The sequence below is a fragment of the Pectinophora gossypiella genome, chromosome 15 (genome assembly GCF_024362695.1).
Source record: "Pectinophora gossypiella chromosome 15, ilPecGoss1.1, whole genome shotgun sequence".
Lineage (NCBI taxonomy): Eukaryota > Metazoa > Arthropoda > Insecta > Lepidoptera > Gelechiidae > Pectinophora > Pectinophora gossypiella.
The window spans coordinates 2,389,804-2,410,518 of NC_065418.1; the positions used below are offsets into that span (position 1 = coordinate 2,389,804).

Below are 20,715 nucleotides of genomic sequence, written 5' to 3' on the forward strand. Positions count from 1 at the left end.
TTAGTTAACTTAAGATCTTAACCTAATCCGACAGCAGTCGCCACATCACATCCTTCCAGTAGTATTATGAACCATGTTACCCGAATTTGGACCCTCATCGAAAAGTCAAAAGATTAATACTTGGTTAAAGAAAGTTAATGAGTGTGCCACTGTTTACGGATAGGATGAGAACAACCGTTATCCACTTCGCAATGCAGAAACTGCAGGAGTTGGCCAAAGTTTGGTATGAAAGCTTCAATTCTATTTTGTACAGCTGGGCAGAATGGCAGCAAAAGTGGTTAGACGCATTTCCTTTTGAACATGATTATGGCCAATCCCTGGAGGATACGCTTAGGCGAAAGAGTAGGTTTTGTGAACCGCTAGAGGTTTATTATTATGAAGAATTAGCCATCGTGAACCGGTGTGACATCGAAGGGAAACGAGCCGTGGACTGCATTATCCACGGATTAAGTGACAAGATAATTAGATCCGGCGATAAGCGTTACGATGTACGCAGCCTGATCAACTCCATTTTCTGATGAGTAATAAGGAGAACCAACCGCCGCCCGATCGCTTTCATTTTAATAAAACAAAGTAGTCGACTGAATCCACAGCGGGAAGTAATAATGACAATAGGGATAAATCAGTTAAGACTTCAAAAAAAATTCAAGTTACAAATTATTTTGTTTTAACTGTAGGGAAAAAGGTTACCCGTATCTTAAATGCCCCAAACCTCTGGTCCAATGTACAGGATGTCGTAGGTTCGGTCATAAAATGGAAACTTGCAGAGTCCCTTTTTTTTTGAAAACCGTGATAATCTAGGTAACATTCCTAAAATCATGCGCATACTTACCTCTAAGTCGGGCTCAAAATATTTCAATACAGTTAGGGTAAATGACACCTCTATGATATCGTTTATAGATTTCGGTAGCGAAATTTCGCTCATAAAACAAACAACGACACTGATTTTGGGGTAGACTTGTGATCAACCCCCGACTCCATTAAAAGTTTTGGTAGTAATTTTATTTTGTCCATGGGCAGGCCACAGGTTAATTTATGCATCGACGGTGTTAGTGCGGATGTTTTGTGTCACGTGGTTGACAGTAATCTGCTCAATTGTCCGATATTAGTAGGACAGTCCTTCACCTAACAGAAGCAGGTGCTGGTATTCAAGAATGCCAACGAATTGAGGTTTTATTATGATGATGAATTCCCTTTTGCTAACGGTGGTAGTGGTGATACTGCGAGTGTAAAGGTCGTCTCCGCTTCATGCGCAAGATTGAGTGGAGAGGCGATTATCAGAGCTCGTACTGATGTTGTGATTAATTGATATGTTAGGCTTAGCGGAAGAGTCGTGGGGAAGCCAAACCGAGAATTCACGATAGCCGGCGGGTTATACAAAGTAGAGGAAGGTCAGCTCTTTGTTCATATTACCCCATTGTCAGCTTTTGTTATATTGATGAAGGTGATATTATAGGTAGATGAAATAGAGTTCAGATTGTCAATCATATTTGTACATCACCCACAGACCTCGTTGGCGAGCATTTAGGTATAGAGCCTAAAGATGTTAACTTTAGCAAAAACGCTTGAAGAGCCACATAAACGACGTCTATTTTAACATTTTGAACGAATACAAGCATTGCTTCGCGCAATCATTAGAGGAGTTGGGATGTACAAATATGACTGAAATGAAAATTGAATTGAATATTGAGCGTCCTGTGGTTTACCGGCCTTACATATTGTCGCACAAGGAACGACAACAAGTAAGAGAAATGGTTGGTGAGATGATGAATGCGGGGATTGTACGAGAAATTGTATCGGAATATGCGAGTCCAATTATGTTGGTTCGTAAGAAGGACGGTAAACAAAAGCTCTGTGTTGATTATAGGTTTCTGAATTCAATGACAGTTAAGATAAGGTACCTGATGGCAGTGATTGAAGACGAGATTGCTCGATTAGTGGGGCAGGCCTACTTTATAACTTTGGATCTGGCATCTGGATACTACCAGGTGCCTATTGCAGAAGAATCGAAACCCTTAACTTCCTTTATCACCCCAGACGACCAATATGAATTTAATCGTATGCCGTTTGGGTTGGCTAACGAACCAGCTGTATTTCAAAGGCTGATGAATGAGGTATTGGTTTCCGCTAGGTTCTCAGAAGCTACTGCTTACATCGATGACGTATTAACTTACGAAAAGGATGTAGAAGAGTGTTTGGATAGGTAAGAAAGGGCTTTACAGTTGATAGAAAAGGCAAGCCTAACTCTGAATTTGGCAAAATGTAATTTCTTACAGCAGAATTATTAACTATTTGGGTTATGATATTAGCGCTGCTGGGGTGCGGCCGGCTGACAAAAAGACACAGTCAGTGTTTGATGTTCCTCGTCCCACCAGTCCACATTCCGTCCGCCAATTTCTGGGACTAGTAGGATATTTTCGGAAAATTTATAAGGAGTTACGCGTCTTTATCACATCCGTTGAATAAGTTGCTCAAGAAGGATGTGGAATGGTGTTGGACTGAGGAACAAGAAGCCGCATTTGTTGATCTCAAGAGTAGTCTGATAGATAGGCCAATCTTAGCCATTTACGACCCGACCGCCGAAACACAGTTGCACACTGACGCCAGTGAAGTGGGCGCCAGTGGAATATTGATGCAGCGACGTAATGGAAACGACACCTACCATCCCGTAGCGTACTATAGTCGCCAGACATCTCCAGAAGAGAAAAGGTTTATAAACTTGAGACTCTTGCTATAGGTAGTAAGTTCGCTCAAAAGTTTCGGGTTTATCTTCTGGGTCAGAATTTCAAAATCATGACCGATTGTAGTGCGTTGCGCTCCATGCTTTCCAAACGCGATTTGGTTAGACGTATTGCCCGCTGGTGGCTGTTTTTGCTTTTTGAATATCGTGCTGGCACGAAAATGTCGCACGTGGACCTTCTATTTCGGAACCCAATTGAGGATCTTAGTTCAATGGAAATTGACGCTGGTCTTTACCCGACGGTTATGTCAATCAATGAGGGGGACAGGTTGTAGACTCTTCAATTAGGTGATAGTGAACTGGGTCGCATTCGGGAATTTCTTACCTTTGATATTGATGCAGATGGGTTAAAGTACATAACAGAAAACTAATTCAAATGAGGGCCTATTCCACGTAAACGAAAAGTCGAGGTGCCTTTTCACACCCTGTACATCAATCACCTTGGACCTTTTTGTGCGATCAAAGAGAGGAAAACTCTTACCTATTGGTAGTCGTAGATGCCTTTACGAAATTTATATTTATCAGGCCAGTCAGAAATACCAAAAACAGTTACAACAACACGAGAATTAGAAGATATTTTCTATACATTCAGAAACCCAGATCGAATTATTAGCGACCGCGGTACTTGCTTCACATCGTACGTGTTCAAACGTTTTGCTCGGATAAAGGTATTAGACACGTGTTGAACGCAGTTGCAAGTCCTAGGTCCAATGGACAAGTAGAGCAGTGTAATCGCACGATGTTAGGGTCGTTAACTGCGCAAAATCTTAATTTTGACAAGAACGTCTGGGATGACAAGATAGGTAGAGTCCAATGGGGCATGAACAACACCCGTCGGAAAACAACGGGACGGACTGAGGTAATGTTTGGACTTCAGATGGATGCGGAAATTAATCCTATGTTGAACGAAATAGTATGCGAAACGCAAAATTATACTTTATTGTCAGTTCGGGAATCCCTTAAAGATGTAAAAATTGACGATTCAAAGTGTAACAATGTTACCTACTGAATAAACATATTTTTGAGTTTGAATTTGTTGGGATTGATGACTACTTCATTTAACAAATCGAATGTCACCCTGGATTCACGTTAATGATGATAAAGAAAGTAGTGATGAAGATGACTGATTGTGTCATTATTATATACAATCAAAAGAAAGTAAGTAGAGGTACTGTTTGTTGGATGAAACTGTAAGATGTGTATTTAGTAATAGCTTGAGAAGGAGGGCTCATAGCTATTTAGTTAAGGTGACTTTCAATTTTGTGAGGAGGGTTCACAATTATTTTAATTATCGTATATAAGAAGGAAGGGTTTGTATACGATAGTTACAAGTGTGAGAAAGAAGGTTCACACTCAATTGCTTTGCAATAGTTCGTGAGAAAGAAGGGTTTGCGAACTATTGCCAACTTGAATAGCTTTATAATATTATGATTATTTTAATTATCGTATATAAGAAGGAAGGGTTTGTATACGATAGTTACAAGTGTGAGAAAGAAGGTTCACACTCAATTGCTTTGCAATAGTTCGTGAGAAAGAAGGGTTTGCGAACTATTGCCAACTTGAATAGCTTTGTAATATTATGATTATTTTAATTATCGTATATAAGAAGGAAAGGTTTGTATACGATAGTTACAAGTGTGAGAAAGAAGGTTCACACTCAATTGCTTTGCAATAGTTCGTGAGAAGGAAGGGTTTGCGAACTATTGACAACTTGAGTAGCTTTATATTATGATTATTTTAATTATCGTATATAAGAAGGAAGGTTTGTATACGATAATTACAAGTGTGAGAAAGAAGGTCCACACTCAATTGCTTTGCAATAGTTCGTGAGAAGGAAGGGTTTGCGAACTATTGACAACTTGAATAGCTTTATATTATGATTAGAAAGAAGAGCTGATGTTTCACCCCGTAAATGTGATTATATGTCGTTGTACTTTTAGATTTTAAGTGAAGCTTTGTAACTGTTCTCGATGAGTGTGGAATCACTTGGCCCGCCGAATGTTAGGTTTGAACATTAGACGTTTTGTCTACGTGCATGAGGACATGCACGACGTCAGGATGGTCGAATGTTAGGTTTTCTATAATTTTGTGCGAATTTGTGTTGCCTTCATATGGCAACACTAGGAGAAAGGGTATAAAAAGGCGTGTTTGTCTTTCATTGGGGTTCTTTTGATTCGAGCACGCATCGAAGGCAGACGTACCATTTTGAACACGTGTACACTTGTGTTTGAGCACGCGTGCGTTTTGGAAATTTAGAGTAAGTAACCAATATACTTATTATTTATTATTTCAATGGTTGTTTTATTTATAGAGCATGTACCTGAGGCAGCTTTATGTATATCCAGGTATGCGTATTTTAGTTAATGATCATGTTACCGTGGTCTTACTACACTTCTACTTACATGGTTAAGGCTGAAAAGTACAAGTAAGTGTTAATTATCATTTGTGTTTAAAGTGATTATAAAAACTGATTGAATTAATTTATATTTGTTTTATTACATTCCAACAAATAAAATATCAACGCATTTTAAATCATTATAACGCAATTTTATAACAAAATTTAAATTTAAAAGTAGTAGCCTGTGAGACTACATGTACCTTAGTGTTCTCAATTTGTCACGTCCCTAGTTAAAGGATAACAGACATTTTTATCTTTATTTTTGGTAAGTATAAATGATGACCCTTTATTATCTAATTGTTCGATAATAAAATATTTTTATTTTATTTTTTTATTACACCCAGCCACAATACATCTTCCACCTATTAATTATTCTGATCAAACTAAAGAAAAGTAATATAAGTAACAACATAATTGTATACATAATCTGATCTAAATATCAATGAACATTTTTTTTTATATATGCTTCTGCCATTACACTATATTTTTGAATAATTATGTATCCGAGTAAATAGGTAATTCATCATCGTCAATTATTATTTAAGAGCCACGCTCTTGTCGGTGTAACATTTTCCATTCCAGTCTATCAAAGGCCAATTCCTTGACTTCCCTATAAGACACGACGTTAACCTTTTCTTTAATCTGTTCCATGTAAGCTCTTCTTGGTCTTGGTTTTCGTCTTGAAATAGGTAATTTTTTTTTTTGACGTGACTTATTGTAGATTTGCCGCAGATGGCATTAACTACTTGGCCGGACAAATGGGGAGCGCTGAAGGCCCTCACCCGGTACAACGTTTAAGACAACAGGCCTGAGGGTGCCCAGTTGAGCGCGAACCTCGGCTCAGGGCGTCGTCTGAGAGGAAAAATATTTGAAAGAATTAATCGACCCTAGTGGGTCGATAGCGATAAGCGCTGAATGAGGGAAATCGTCGACCACACCGGCGGGGTCGGTATCGGGGACCTGAAGTGTTTGGTGTCGCGAGCTGATTGGCTGCCTCTATGGCTAGAGTAATCGGGTCGTGGGGATCGTATATTACGTCCTTCGGACGCCGATACAAATAGGTAATTAGTAATGAGAAAAAAGGTAATTATCATGTTAAATCTTGACAGAGCCATCTATATTATTTTTGGGGAACGCAGCTTGTAAAGTCCCTCGTTGCTTTGTTCAAATAAATTCCTTTTTTACAGGCATATTACATATCCATTGTATTTGAATGTAGACGGTGTTAGTGACATCGTAACGAATACTGCTGGGGATGATTCAGACCATGATTCTCAGTTGATACCAAGTGCAATTTTCCGTCGCAAAATTCATGTATTTTTTTGCGATGGAAAATTCCACTTGATATTAACTCAGAATAATGAGCTGAATCGTCTCCCTCAGTATTTGTTACAATGTCTTTAACACCCTGTATATATGTCACACTGCAGTGCTATATGAGAGATATAGGTACTTATTCCAATTAAATATTGAGCAATCGACATATTCTGGTTGGTCAATTATTTGCTTCAGTGAGCCAGTCCGTCTGACGGTTGCATATTTAAGGCTTCATTTCTGCATCAGCTATATTGCAGGGCAGTCTATGATATACATTGTTTTAAGTTTACGCGGTTATTATCATAATTAAAGCACATAATAACGGGTTCTTACCGCGTTTAAATGGGGATATGAGACTCCCGATATTTCGACACTGTTGCAAGTGCCATGATCACGGGAGTCTATGTGTTAATATCTGGAGGTTAATCTGAGAGGATCTTTAGCTATAGAGGGTTAGAAACAACATAAAGATGAAAATGTGAACTCTGTTGATTAACAACAGCTTATTGAACCTCAACGGTTGCAGAGGCGAAGATAGGAGCCATCGGTACGGCAATGCAGGACGGAAGGGGCAAGTCACAGGGACTGTAACCTGGAACCTGACAGAGGGCAGCAGTAACTGTCAGTACTATTCAGAGGCGGAGGACAGGAGTCCTAGTATGGCTTTGTAATAGACTGGGCGCCATCCAACTTGCGTCAGACAGAGAAACGCGGGGTGGAAGGCAAGAGGGAAACCACTACCCTATTTTTCAAAAGCGATGAGGCCGCCACTTTCTATGTACCTAGTTAAGAGTCTTTTGGTGCAATAAAGTATATTTGTATTTGTAATTATAACAAAAAGATTTTATTTTTAACTTGAACTAAATGTTCATTAATAATCATAGTTCACGCGCTAAGAGACATTGCGGTTGTATGAATATGAAATTAATGGAGCTTTCCTCTAATGCACTGCGCAATTACTCTTACATCTTGCCAACTGAATAATATAATGCCGACTGTATTACAAGCTGTGGTTTTGATACACGACTGGGATAATTCTCACGACTACATCCCAAGGGGGGTAGTCAGAGGCGCATCCATTTCAAGATGAACTGAGTACCCACGCCTCACCTAGCTTTCTGTTAGATCATCGTGATAGGTGGCAAGCGTGATAATACTTGTGCTATGTATAAATCCCCAGGCGAAGCCGGGTCAAATCACTAGTATGCACGGCCTCTGTGGTCCAGTGGCTGAGCGTTGGACTCACGACCCGGAAGCCCCGGGTTCGAATCCCAGTGGGGACATATCACAAAAATCACTTTGTGATCCCTAGTTTGATTAGGACTTTGCAGGCTGATCACCTGATTGTCCGAAAGTAAGATGATCCCTGTTTCGGAAGGCACGTTAAGCAGTTGGTCCCGGTTACTATTTACTGATGTAAGTGAGTGATCGTTACATGGGCCACGTCAGAGGCCTTTGGCGGCTCAATCATAACCCTGACACCAGGGTTGATGAGGCCTCACAACCCACACGATAAGAAGAAGTAGATCACCCCACATTGAAGCAATTCATCTAAAAAGCAATATTGCAATTTGACATTTGCGCATATAAAAGTAAGTGCGCAACGCAAACAACTGTCAAATAGCAATATGGCTTTCTTAGATGAATTGCTTCGATGTGGCCATTTTAACCCCCCTAAACTCATATTCAGTCAAAACTGTCTTTTTCCAACTGGTTTGTTTATTTTTCGTAACTCATCCTTCAGACGGGTAACGTTTCACGATGCCCAAATGTTAACATTTTATAGCAATTTACCACGAATTTTAACTAGAATTTAGGAATACTTATTAGTGCTGTCTCCTACTTGAGCTTCTAGTTTTTATCCTAATTTGACATTTAAATTTGCGCATATAAACTAGAGTATGGGACAAACAGTGGGCACTCCGGGAATAAAGGATCTGGGAGGTTAAAGCTGAAAGGTTGAAAAGCATCAAACATTTACGACCGGCAGGCCTAGCACACTGGAGAAAAAAATAAGGACACACACACATACATTTACAACATTTAAAAATACACACATTAATATTTAGTTGGAAAACATTAAAGGTATACGGGTGCCGCAGCTCACCAAAAAAGGACCCTAGCACCACCGGACACGAACTAGAAATAGAAATGAAATGAAATGAAACGAAACTTAACGAAACGAAACGAAACGAATTTAAATATATTTATTGTGGATCATAGGTACAGTATAAGCGTTCATGTCAATTATAAGTTGTATTATTAGTAGTTGTTGTTGTTTGTAGTTGTTGTTGTAAGTTGTCGGGCATTACTTAGCGCAGCATATTTCTCTCGCCATCCAACGGGGCAACGCTGCGAGTGTGATGAGCACATTCGGTCGAGAGGTGATAATTTTATTTTTATTTTATTTTATTTATTTTATTGTCTTAGGGAAGCTTACAGCGTTATTTACAATATAAGCAACTTAATAATAACTATTGGCCAATTACAAGCTACCACAAATGATTGAAAATAAATTTAAACAATTTGAGAAAGAATAAAATGAAAGCAATTAAAAGAAAATACAATTTTAAGACATGCGCAAAGCCATAAAAGTACAAACATTAAACAAAACAAAATACTACTACTACAACCAATAATAATATTGCTATTATTTAACATAGTTATTTATAAGCGAGGTCCAAAAGGGAGCATTTTTAATTGAGCTTTTTAATTTAGTTTTAGTAGTATAGTTTTAATCCTTATTTTTGCGTTTATTACCTATTCTTATTTTTTGTAAACTTGTTTATTACTGTTTTTTATTATTGTTTCTATTAAGTTTATTTATTATTAAATAAAAGATAATTGTTGTAAGTTGTTGTTTTTATTAGAACTACCGGGACATCCGCATTTTTTTCAAGATTCGCATTCCAAAAGAAATATTTTATTATTCTATATAGTTATGGAAGAGCCAAGAACATTAAAAACAGATACCTATTTTCTTTAATACAGATACTTACTTATTTTATTTTAACATCATTTTTGTGATAAATTAATAATACACTAATCATTATTCAAGTCGCGAGCAAGTCGATTCGTGAACCTTAACTCGTCTGTCAAAAACAACTCGCGCTCAACTGGCGCAGTTAGCTAGGCCTACTGTATGATTTTCTTTACTCTTAGTACAGCTGAGAAAAAAAGAAACAAAAATAGACCATTTTTAAACTCTTTTGTTGTTGTGTTAGGTTTTAACCCAACTTGGCAATTTATTCTTTTAAAAAGAAGCGATCACTGAATCCATCTCAATTCTCATTAATTTGCTTTAATTTGTATGCAAATACCGTCCTTTTTAGCACTCCCAACCTTTTTTAAGGGATTTCTTTAATTAAATTTCGACCCTTCATAGTGCCTTCTCACTTTGTTAATTCATTGTCAATGTGGTAAATATTATTGCATTTGTAAAGTCGTGAGAAATATAGGCCCCGATTCCTGCAGGCGCCTCCTAATTTTACTTTAAGTTATACCTGTCATATTCTTATCCGCCGAAAAGGAAAGGGACGGATGATTGACAGCTCTTAATTTTAGGAAGAATGAGTAAATGAATGGCCTGTGCCCAGCAGTGGGACGTACGGTCACAATATATATACACTTTGGTACCATGTCGCATTAACTTTTTTGACAAATTGCACTGGAAGTCGCACTAAATGTCAAATATGTTAGTGCGACAGAGTCCTAAAGGGGGTACATTATTATAGCTCATGACAATGTTTACAATGTTTGTTATAAATGAATCGTGTCGTATCATGTGGCCAATCATATTTCCTCTCCGGTTCTCTATAGTCTTCAAGCTGTTTATGTTATGTTATGTAAATGAATGAATAACCCGGGCGAATCAAAAAGGTATCTCGCTGGTATATAAACTGTTTGACGTGTGCTGTCAACATAATTCTGGCGAGTTATTGGCCAATGTAAAATTTTTAGACGGTTGTTTTAGATTTGTGCCTAAAATTAACGTGTGTTCGGACTACCCCAATTGGGATATATGTTATGTTTATATTGCAACTAGTAATATAATTTATATTTGTATAGCAGATTTGAGGAGCTCGGTGGCGCAGCGGTTAACGCGCTCGGTCTGCGATTGTTGAAGTAAAGCAACTTTCGCAAAGGCCGGTCATAGGATGGGTGACCACAAAAAAGAAGATTTCATCTCGAGCTCCTCCGTGCTTCGGAAGGCACGTTAATCCGTTGGTCCCGGCGGCATTAGCAGTCGTTAGTAACCATCAATCCGCACTGGGCCCGCGTGATGGTTTAAGGCCCGATCTCCCTATCCATCCATAGGGAAGGCCCGTGCCCCAGCAGTGGGGACGTTAATGGGCTGATGATGATGATGATGATAGCAGATCCAAATTGAAACGTGTATACAGCCATTATCTATTGATAAAAAATAAACGATGAAAAAGATAATAATGAAACAGATTACTGTATTATTTTATTCATAAAAAAAAAGAACTAATCATAGTGAGTAAGTATAAATAAATATTTTCATCTTCTGTTTTGCTTATGAACCGTGGTAGCCCAGTTGGTAGAACGCTTGCCTCTCATTTTGAAGTCGCAGGTTCAAATCCAGCACAGGCTTAAACCAATAATTGTCGACTTTGTTATCGAATTCAATGATTATCGCGTGCTTAGCGGTGAAGGAAAACATCGTGAGGAAACCAACATTCCCGAGAAATGCATTTTCGGAGGTATGTGACCTAACCTACATTGGGCTTGTTTACCCTTCGCGGGTTGGAAGGTCAGACAAGCAGTCGTTTCTGTAAAAAACCGGTCCTATCAAATCTTCAGGTTAGGTAAGCAGACCCTGTGAAAAACGGGATAATGCTAGGGGAATGTTGATCTACTGTTCTGCTTACCAACCCAATATTTTAAGCAGGAGGGACTCAAAAGGTAGCTATAGTCTTTTCCTATTTCTTGTATTCTCTTCTATCGTGTGGGTTGTGAGTTGGTTAATCAACCTCTGCTACCATGGTTTACGGAGCTATTATTGAGCGCCAAAGATGTACTTACATCAGTAAATAGCTGGGACCAACTGACGTGCTTTCCGATGCAGGGAATCGTCCCATTTTTCGGACAATCAGATAATTTCAGCCTGCCATATCCTGGCCAAACTAGGAACAGTTTCACAAAGTGTTTTTTTGTTGGAAGTGTAACAGGAATGGAACCCAGAACACAAAGCGCAACCACTGAACCTAATAATTCTCTGAAGAATGACATAATGCGATAGATTGGTAGTCTGTTACAACTAATAGATAGATAGATAGTATACTTTCTTGAGTAAAATGAACACAAAATACAGAAATAAGGACATTATATACAGAACAGGCGGCAATTTCTTTCAGGCAACCTTTACACGTCCCGTCGACTATACGTCATAATCCATAACATAACTTAAGAAATAGTTCAAAGCACATACAATAAATAAAACAAAAACAAAAGAGAAACAAAGAATGCAATAGGTGGCATTTTTGCTAAGTAGCAATCCCTTCCAGGCAACCTAGGATATCGAAGCTGGTAGAATAAGAATTAACATTTTTGTTTTGTGATGCGCCCGTGCGTGTTACTGATACAGTGAAAACTCTCTACGATTACGAAATCATGTTAATTTTGAAATTGTTGTTCTCATTCTGTATAAACAACATATTTTTTCCATTGTTCTTTTATTGTTTTATTTCATTATAATTCAAATTACAATGCGAGTGTGATTCAATCAGAAAGGGTCGGATGACTAGTTCTCATAGTACGGTTAGTGTAGTACGTGATAATAAAGTTGTTAAATTATATTTAAAAAAAGTGTGTTGTTCAGGTCAAAAGCCGTTCATAATTGCGCGTAACATTAGCATACTATGGTCATGATACTGCCAAATGGAGTGGCTTATACTGTTAATTAGTTTGCGTGAGTGATTTGTGATGTATTTAACGATGACACTCGTCAAGAATTCGAAAGGAATATGTGAGATGACAATATCAACCATTCTAGTTATCTTACAAAGGAAATAAGTGTGATTGTCCAGAGCAACGTCATAGAAGGACCAAAGCATTCAATCCTTTAGATTTATTGTACTAATACGGAACGTGCACTATAGGTACGTGGAAGTCAAAGTAATTATCAGTGAAAACCTAAGCCGTTTCTTGAATTTGTTGACGAATTGAAAAATAAACCGATCGATAGCGATATAGAAGGAAATTAGATAAAGATCTAATATCGGCACTTCAGTTTTGTTGTTGCGATTGTAATTGCATCGATAAGTTCACATTTCCGACCGACTTATCAGATTGCGATCTAGTCGATTACGAACATATTTAAATGCGATGATCAGGAACTTCGTAAATCAGTATCAAACGTTAATAGCACCTGTAATGAAAGGTGAGTATTTTTCAAAATGTGTGTATAGTGTCGTGACCACTCACTTTCTTCACTTGGTGAATAATGTACCATTTTCTAAATTACTAACTATGCCAAGAAGGAAAGATGCACTGTTTATATGGACGGTCGCCTACTAACAATCACCATTTATAATATAAATCTTATGACTGAAAAACTCTTTGATATCAAGTGCTTTGATGGAAAAAACTGCAAGAAAATCTGCGGAATATTGGAGTATGTTCTGTTCGTCTTCCGAATTATTACAAGATGGTCTATCCTATCACTGAGACATGAAATACATAAGTAAATAAGGATACCCCTGGCGTGTCATATTCCAATCGTACTTAAATATCAAATTATTATATTGTTCTTTCATTTCAGGTAATGTGCTATATGTGTTTTGTGCGCTAGCATTAGCCAATGTTCGCGGTACAAATGACCTGGGCGACGCTAAATATCTCTGCTCAAGTGCCGACTCTGATGGACAACTGATCCCCCACGAGGAATGCAACAAATTCTACAAGTGCTCAGAAAGAGCAGCTGTTACAATAACATGCCCCGTAAATCTGTTGTACAACTCCGACTTCGAAATTTGTGACTGGCCAGAAAATGTAGAATGTGGTTCAAGAACTATCGAAAATAACAAACCAGGCGATGGTAATGAGAATAATCCTCCAGCCGAAACGGATAAACCCTCCATTAATACCGACCCCAGCCAAGCTGTCGACATTTGTGCTGCTGCTGGATCCGATGGCATTCTCATTGCTCATAAAGACTGTGACAAATTCTACAAGTGCTCAGAAGGTAAGCCTGTTGCTATAAATTGTCCGCTAAACTTGTTATACAATTCTGAGAAGGAATACTGTGATTGGCCTGAAAATGTCAAGTGCGAAGCACCAAAAGACCAGGATAAGGATAAGCCTGTCGTTGAAGAAACTAAAAATCCACCTGGTAATGCCGACCCAAGCCAAGCTGAGAAGATTTGCGCTCAAGCAGATTCCGATGGTGTTTTAATTGCTCATAAAGATTGTCATAAATTTTACAAGTGCTCAGAAGGAAAGGCAGTTACACTAAGTTGTCCAATTAATTTATTATACAATCCTGAGATGGAATACTGCGACTGGCCTGACAATGTTCAATGTGGATCGAAAATTGTTAACAAGAAAAAGATCCAATACGTAGCCGTCTATAAACTGCCAGTTAAACCACTTAGCAACAGTGACCCAAGCCAAGCTCAAGCTATTTGTGCTAAATTAGAATCGGATGGCACATTAGTTGCTCACGAAGACTGTAGCAAATTCTACAAATGTTCAGAACAGAAACCAGTTGCTCAAAGTTGCCCACTAGACCTACTTTACAATCCAGAAAAGGAGTACTGTGATTGGCCGGCAAACGTAGAGTGCAAGCAACTTGAACTGCAACCTGAAACACAACCTGAAGAAGACAAAAATGAAGATAAAAATGAAGAAATCACTGACAATGAAAACAAACCCGCTGGAAACATTGACCCTACTTTAGCACCAGAAATTTGTGCTGTTTCAGGCTCTGATGGCATTCTAGTTGCTCACGAAGATTGTGATAAGTTCTACAAATGTTCGAAAGGTAAACCCGTTGCTATGAGCTGCGGACCCAACTTGCTCTACAATGCTGAAAAAGAGTACTGCGATTGGCCACAAAATGTAAAATGCAAAGTTGATGTAACACATGAAGTGTTCAATGCTAAACCACCAGCTAGCAAGGTTGCTAAACCATTCGGTAACAGCGATCCTAATCAAGCTAAGGATATTTGCGCTTCTGAAGAATCTGATGGTGTTCTAGTAGCTCACGAAGATTGCGATAAGTTCTACAAGTGCTCAGAAGGGAAACCTGTAGTACTCGTTTGCCCATTGAACTTGCTATACAACTCCGATCTAGAATATTGTGATTGGCCTGAGAATGTCCAGTGTAAATCATCTAATACCGAGGACAAGGAACAAGACAAAGAGAAGCCTGTAGTTGACAACGAAAACAAACCTACAGACAACAGTAACGCAAATAATATTGCTCAAATCTGCGCTGCTCCAAATTCTGAACGACTTTTGATTGCTCACAAAGATTGTACTAAATTTTACAAATGCGTAGAAGGTAAACCAGTAGTTGTAAGCTGTCCGACACACCTACATTTCAACGCTGAAAAAGAATACTGCGATTGGCCTGAGAACGTAGAGTGTAAATATGTAAATATTGAAGAGACTGAAGATAACGTAGAAGAGAAGGAGAAAGAACAAGAGAAACCGGTTTCAGGCGGCGACAAACCGAATGATATGTGCACAGCGCCTGATTCCGATGGTGAATTAGTGGCTCATGCAGACTGTGATAAGTTCTATATGTGTTCTGAGGGTAAACCAGTCACAATGTATTGTCCCCAAAACCTTCTATACAACCCTACCGTTAGTTACTGTGATTGGCCTTACAACGTCGACTGCGGCAACCGAAAAAAAAGTTCTTAATATAAACGAAGCTAAAAAGAAACAAAAAAGAGAGAAAGAAGGACGGATAAAAGGAGAAGAGGAGAGATGACAAAGATGTATTCAAAAGAAATTAAACTTCAAAGAACTGATTAAAAATTTCAAAATTCATTGTTTGGAACTCAATAAAATAATATAAAAATGTGTTGTTTCAATTTACAAAGGATTTGTAAGTATGTTCTAATAGAATATTGTACCTGAACGCACTTTTTTCACTATGAATAGGAGTATGTACGGTCACGAGTACTAATATGTATGCATTTTGAAACCATGTCACATTAACTTTTTTGACAATACAAACCGTAATGTCAAATATGATAGTGCGAAAGGGTTCTAAAGTGGGTACATGATATTGCTCATGACTGTATGTCAGTATAATTATTATAAGTAAGTATATGTATGTTATTATTGATTCACAATCTATACCTAGAGCTATTACAGGTTAAGTGGACTTCACTTATAAGTTAATCATTTTATTAATTATTATTGTGGCTATTTCAAGCACTTTCTCAATTGAGCCATTGTATGTTCTTCCCCTTTCAAATTGACCTCGTTTTATAGTCGTTAGTTTGTTTTCTTTTATTAAGTTTTCGCCCGTAAATTTGTCTTCGTTGACTTTTTCGGTTATAACGTGCTGATTAAACTGATGTTCTTCTCTGTAAGGTAGGTACCACAGACCATAGAAATAAGGGAGATATCAGCACTAAATTACACGAGTCCGCATGTCGCCTGATATCTCACGTTGACGTGAGTTGCACGTTACGCAGTTGGTCTGGAGCACCGTGATGGAGTATGCTCCATACATCCTTCGCTTTATTGAGGGGTGGCCTGTGCCCAACATTGGGATGTTTATAGGCTGTTTATGTTATGAATAGTGAAAGATTTGGCGATAAGAAGAGAGGAATGGCGATTACTCCACCGACAAGAGCGCAACTTTGAAATAAAGAGAGAGATAATTACAACTATCTTTTTTTCTAAGCCATTAAACCTAAGCAAAGTTCCCAGCACGTAGTAAATCTAGCAACTAATATCTAGTAAACTTTTAATGCGTAACATCAGGCTAGTGCAGGGCTTTTAAGATACTTTAATAGTTTGAAATTGTTCTTGTAACTAACATTGTAAAGCTGTGTGTATAGTGTATTGTGTCCCTCAATCAGCGCTTCTCGCTATCGACCCACTAGGGTCGATTAATTCTTTCAAATATTTTTCTTCTCAGACAACGCCCTGAGCCAAGGTTCGCGCCCAACTTGGCACCCTCAAGCCTGTTGTCTTAAACGTTGTACCTGTGAGAGCCTTCGGCGCTCCCCATTTGTCCGACCAAGTAGTTAATGCCATCTGCGGCAAATCTACAATAAGTAACGTCAAAAAAATCAAAAGCAAGTGTATTGTGTTTCGTTATAAGAATCCGTAAAAGCCCAGTTGAAGGACGTGAAAGTTCAGATAGGCGAAACGTGTTTGGATCATAGATAGATGATATCACGTGGTTTCCAATGCTTGTTGTCCGGTTATAGGGGGAGCCTATTTCCACGAACCGGGCAACAACATACCGGAACCGGGTATAACATGGGTCTGTTGTTATACAGGGTGCTAGTGATATCGTAACGAAAACTTTGAGGAATGACTCTGAGTTAATATCAGGTGGAATTTCCTGTCGGAAAATTCATTAAAATTTTAAGTGTTTTTATAAATTATTTTCAGTTTCATACTTTTGCGACTTAGGTAATCATTAATCTTATAATAAGCTTTTTTACATAAAGTAAGCCTCACATAAGCTTTTTTTTTCTGACAAAATAAAAATATTATCTGGTATTTTATTGTACGTGTCCGTGTATCAAGATTGTTTAACTAAATTGTGTAGTAAATCTAAGGAAATTCAAAGCGCCGCGTAGCAACAGGCGTCCGCTGTTTAGCTCGAAGAGAGTTTAATAGTTTGATGTTGTTCAGTAACTTTGTATTATAACGCTGTCCACTGCAGTGTCCCTCTTCAGAATTGAAATTTTGCATCTGGCGACGCAATTTCCTTTAGACTTGAGGTTTTTAGAAACTTCAGAAGCATTCACGTTTATTTGTAAGTATGATAGTATTTATTGTTATATCAACCGCATTGTTTTTGATAAGATTCATATTATGATGTATAAATCTACCATAATAGGTACAGAGTATTAGTGACTACGTAACGAATACTGAGGAGGATGATTCAGCTCATTATTCTGAGTTAATGTCAAGTGAAATATTCCGTCGCAAAATTCATGTTTTTTGCTAGCCTATTCTAGCCAGAACACACCTGATATTTTAATTAAACTTAAGTAATTATTTTTCCAAATAGTCTCCTTACATACTATTATTAACTATTGATATCCTACTCGGGTGAGAGCCTTCAGCGCCCATTTGTCCGGCCAAGTAGTTAATGCCATCTGCGAAAAATCTACAATAAGTCACGTCAAAAAAAAGCCGTCGATTTTCAAGAAGACAAGCAGCTGAGTGTATTCTACAATTTTCTATTATTTTTTTTTTATTGCAAAGAAATTCATGAACATAATACCTTAAACGCTAAGAAGCATTGTTAAACCCGACATGGGTTTGTCTCAACGCAAAATATAATCTAAACATCAGTTAGGAATCAGTTGTTCAACTTAACTTATAAAGGGTAGGTAACTTGCAAAGAAATAATAAATTGCAAACAATTAAGTCACACCATACTAGCTAGTAAACACGTAAACAAGTACGAGAGTAGGCATCATGCGAGCGGCTGCGCAGCGCGCAGAAGCAATTCGTTCATTATACAGGCGGCTCCACAAATTCACACCGAAGTCTCGGCAAGAATTGAGTGCAGTGCAGGTAGTTTTTTATTGTGTCATTTAAATTGTTTATATTTATTTGTGATTTAATGTTTCTTGGGATTTTATTGAGCAAATCAGGTATGATAAACTCAATCCCAGCTCTATTTCAGCGCTATTTATAATCTGCGTTGTCGGGACTCTTTAAGGGAGCTGTTTAAAGAAATAAATATACTGACGGTCGCAAGTCAATATATATTTATGAAAACATTATGTATGTGCGTAAAAATGTATCTCTCCTTCCAAGAAACTGTGAAAGGCATACTTACAATACAAGGAATAAAAATAAAATTGTTGTTCAAAATTCTAGATTAAGTAAATTAAATTCATCTTTTTTGGGGTTATGTATACGTTTTTACAATAAAATACCAGATAATATTTTAAATTTGTCAGAGAACAAATTTAAAGCTCACGTGAAGCTTACTTTATGTAAAAAAGCCTATTATAAGATTAATGATTACCTAAATGATAAAAATGTCTGGTATTGAATGTGTTCCTCTAGTTATTAAATAACTTGTAATGTACCCTCATTGATTTAAAAGATGTGTTGCTGTTGCAGTTTCTTGTCATTTCTTCTCCTCAGCCATAACACCTTGCGAAATGACGTAAATTCAAAAATGTTACATTGACCTTCAACAAGTTTATCCATGATAATTACGTTGAATAAATGATTCTGATTCTGATTCTGCTCAGCTTACCATAAGCAAGTTCACGACTATGTCCCAGTTGGGGTAATCAGAGGTACATCCGATGCTAGATGAACTAAGAACCCACTCCTTACCGAGCTTTTTGTTAGAACGTGATAGGTGGTGAGCCGTATCGCCGTCTATTATGGTCAACAAGCCAACTGTGTCAGTCAAAACTGAACTTTGCTCAGCATAATTAGATGCAATATTATGAATGCGACCGAAAAATATATTAGCAATTACTTATAGGTACCTAGTATGGAGGTTTAATTTAAAATTTGTTTATGAATTTTGAAATGGAAAACGTCCCACGAAATTGCAAAACTATTCCTTTGAAATGTGATGAAAATATTCCGCTTTCCACATGGTAGCAAGCAAGTTTCACGTTAAAAATAATTTATTCTCAAAGGAAATGAAATTGGTTTTTAAATTCAATTTAGACATAATAGTTTTAATACTATAACCAGTTTCTTTTTTCAAGAAATACCAATAACATGGCACAGGTAAGCTGTTTAAAATGCGATGAAAAATTCCACTTGATATTAACTCAAAATAATGAGCTGAATCACCCCCCTCAGCATTCGATATGCTTCGTCGCAATCGGGTAAGAATAACATAACATAACATAAATAGCCTATATACGTCCCACTGCTGGGCACAGGCCTCCTCTCAATCAACCGGAGAGGGTATGGAGCATACTCCACCACGCTGCTCCACTGCGGATTGGTGGAGGCGTTTTTACGGCTAATAGCCGGGACCAAAGGCTTAACGTGCCCTCCGAAGCACGGTTATGTTATGTTATGCTTCGCCGCAATCGGGTAAGAATAAACTAGATTTAAAATAACGAAACGCTCCACGAAAGAAGTTTACGGATTTTAGGCAGCGTTTCCATTGACGCGGAGCTGGGCGGAGAGGAGCGGAGATGTGCAGGAATCCACCAATCACCGTGAGGGAGAGAGTGACAGAGCGTCTTCTTTTTTCGCTCTCTCGAACGCTGTGATTGGTCAAATCCGCACATCTCCGCTCTTCTCGGCCCATCTCCGCGTCAGTGGAAACCCGGCTCTACTGTACCTAACTGACAAGAGTCATAATAATTCTCCAACAGTAGTCCCGCGGCCTTCTTTCTTGACACGGACTATGTATTTTAAACTTAGTTTATCTTTTAGTCTTCATCTTTAAAAGGCGGTTAGTATTTTTATAACTAAGTACTTTTCATAATTAAAGCACATAATAACGGGTTCTTACCGCGTTTAAATGGGGATATGAGACTCCCATCCATATCCCCATTTAAACGCGGTAAGAACCCGTTATTATGTGCTTTAATTATGATAATAACCGCGTAAACTTAAAACAATGTATAAGTACCTTTCATCCATTCTTATCACAAAATGCCAAACACTCCCTCCACTTCATCATAACCTAAGTACCCGCTCACCTACTTATTCTAAATTTCTGCATCTACGAACTTTCTGTTAGAAAAATGACGCAGCGATCTTTAATAAAACTTGTATTAATTTTAAAACTGCTCAGCTTACCACGTCAGCAGTAAAACAGCTGCGCGTCAAACTGCAGTAAACTACTACTGCCAAAACAGCGCAGCCATGTGCAGTTTAATGACCGAGGCGAACGTGCCCGATGCTTCGACGGTACAACCAACTAGACACCTAGTATTTCATATTATGGCGCTGGCGCTTAACCCGATTCTAGACTTAAGGGCGACCAATTAGCTGGCAAAAATAAACAATTTCCCTCATCAGTGCTCATCGGCCCACTCTCTCTTTATTTAAGAGCTGCGCCCTTATCGGTGGAGTAATCGCCATTCCTCTC

The 20,715-nt window shown here is 38.1% G+C and overlaps 1 protein-coding gene across 1 annotated transcript; it reads left to right on the forward strand.

Annotated features, from left to right (window-relative positions):
• The first annotated feature begins 12,814 nt into the window (after positions 1–12,814).
• On the forward strand, positions 12,815–15,507 carry LOC126373099 (chondroitin proteoglycan 2-like). The gene is made up of 2 exons (XM_050019099.1): positions 12,815–12,858; positions 13,240–15,507. Exons 1-2 carry the CDS (start codon positions 12,852–12,854, stop codon positions 15,345–15,347), a joined length of 2,115 nt encoding a protein of 704 aa, XP_049875056.1. The 5' UTR covers positions 12,815–12,851; the 3' UTR covers positions 15,348–15,507.
• The last annotated feature ends 5,208 nt before the right edge of the window (positions 15,508–20,715 follow it).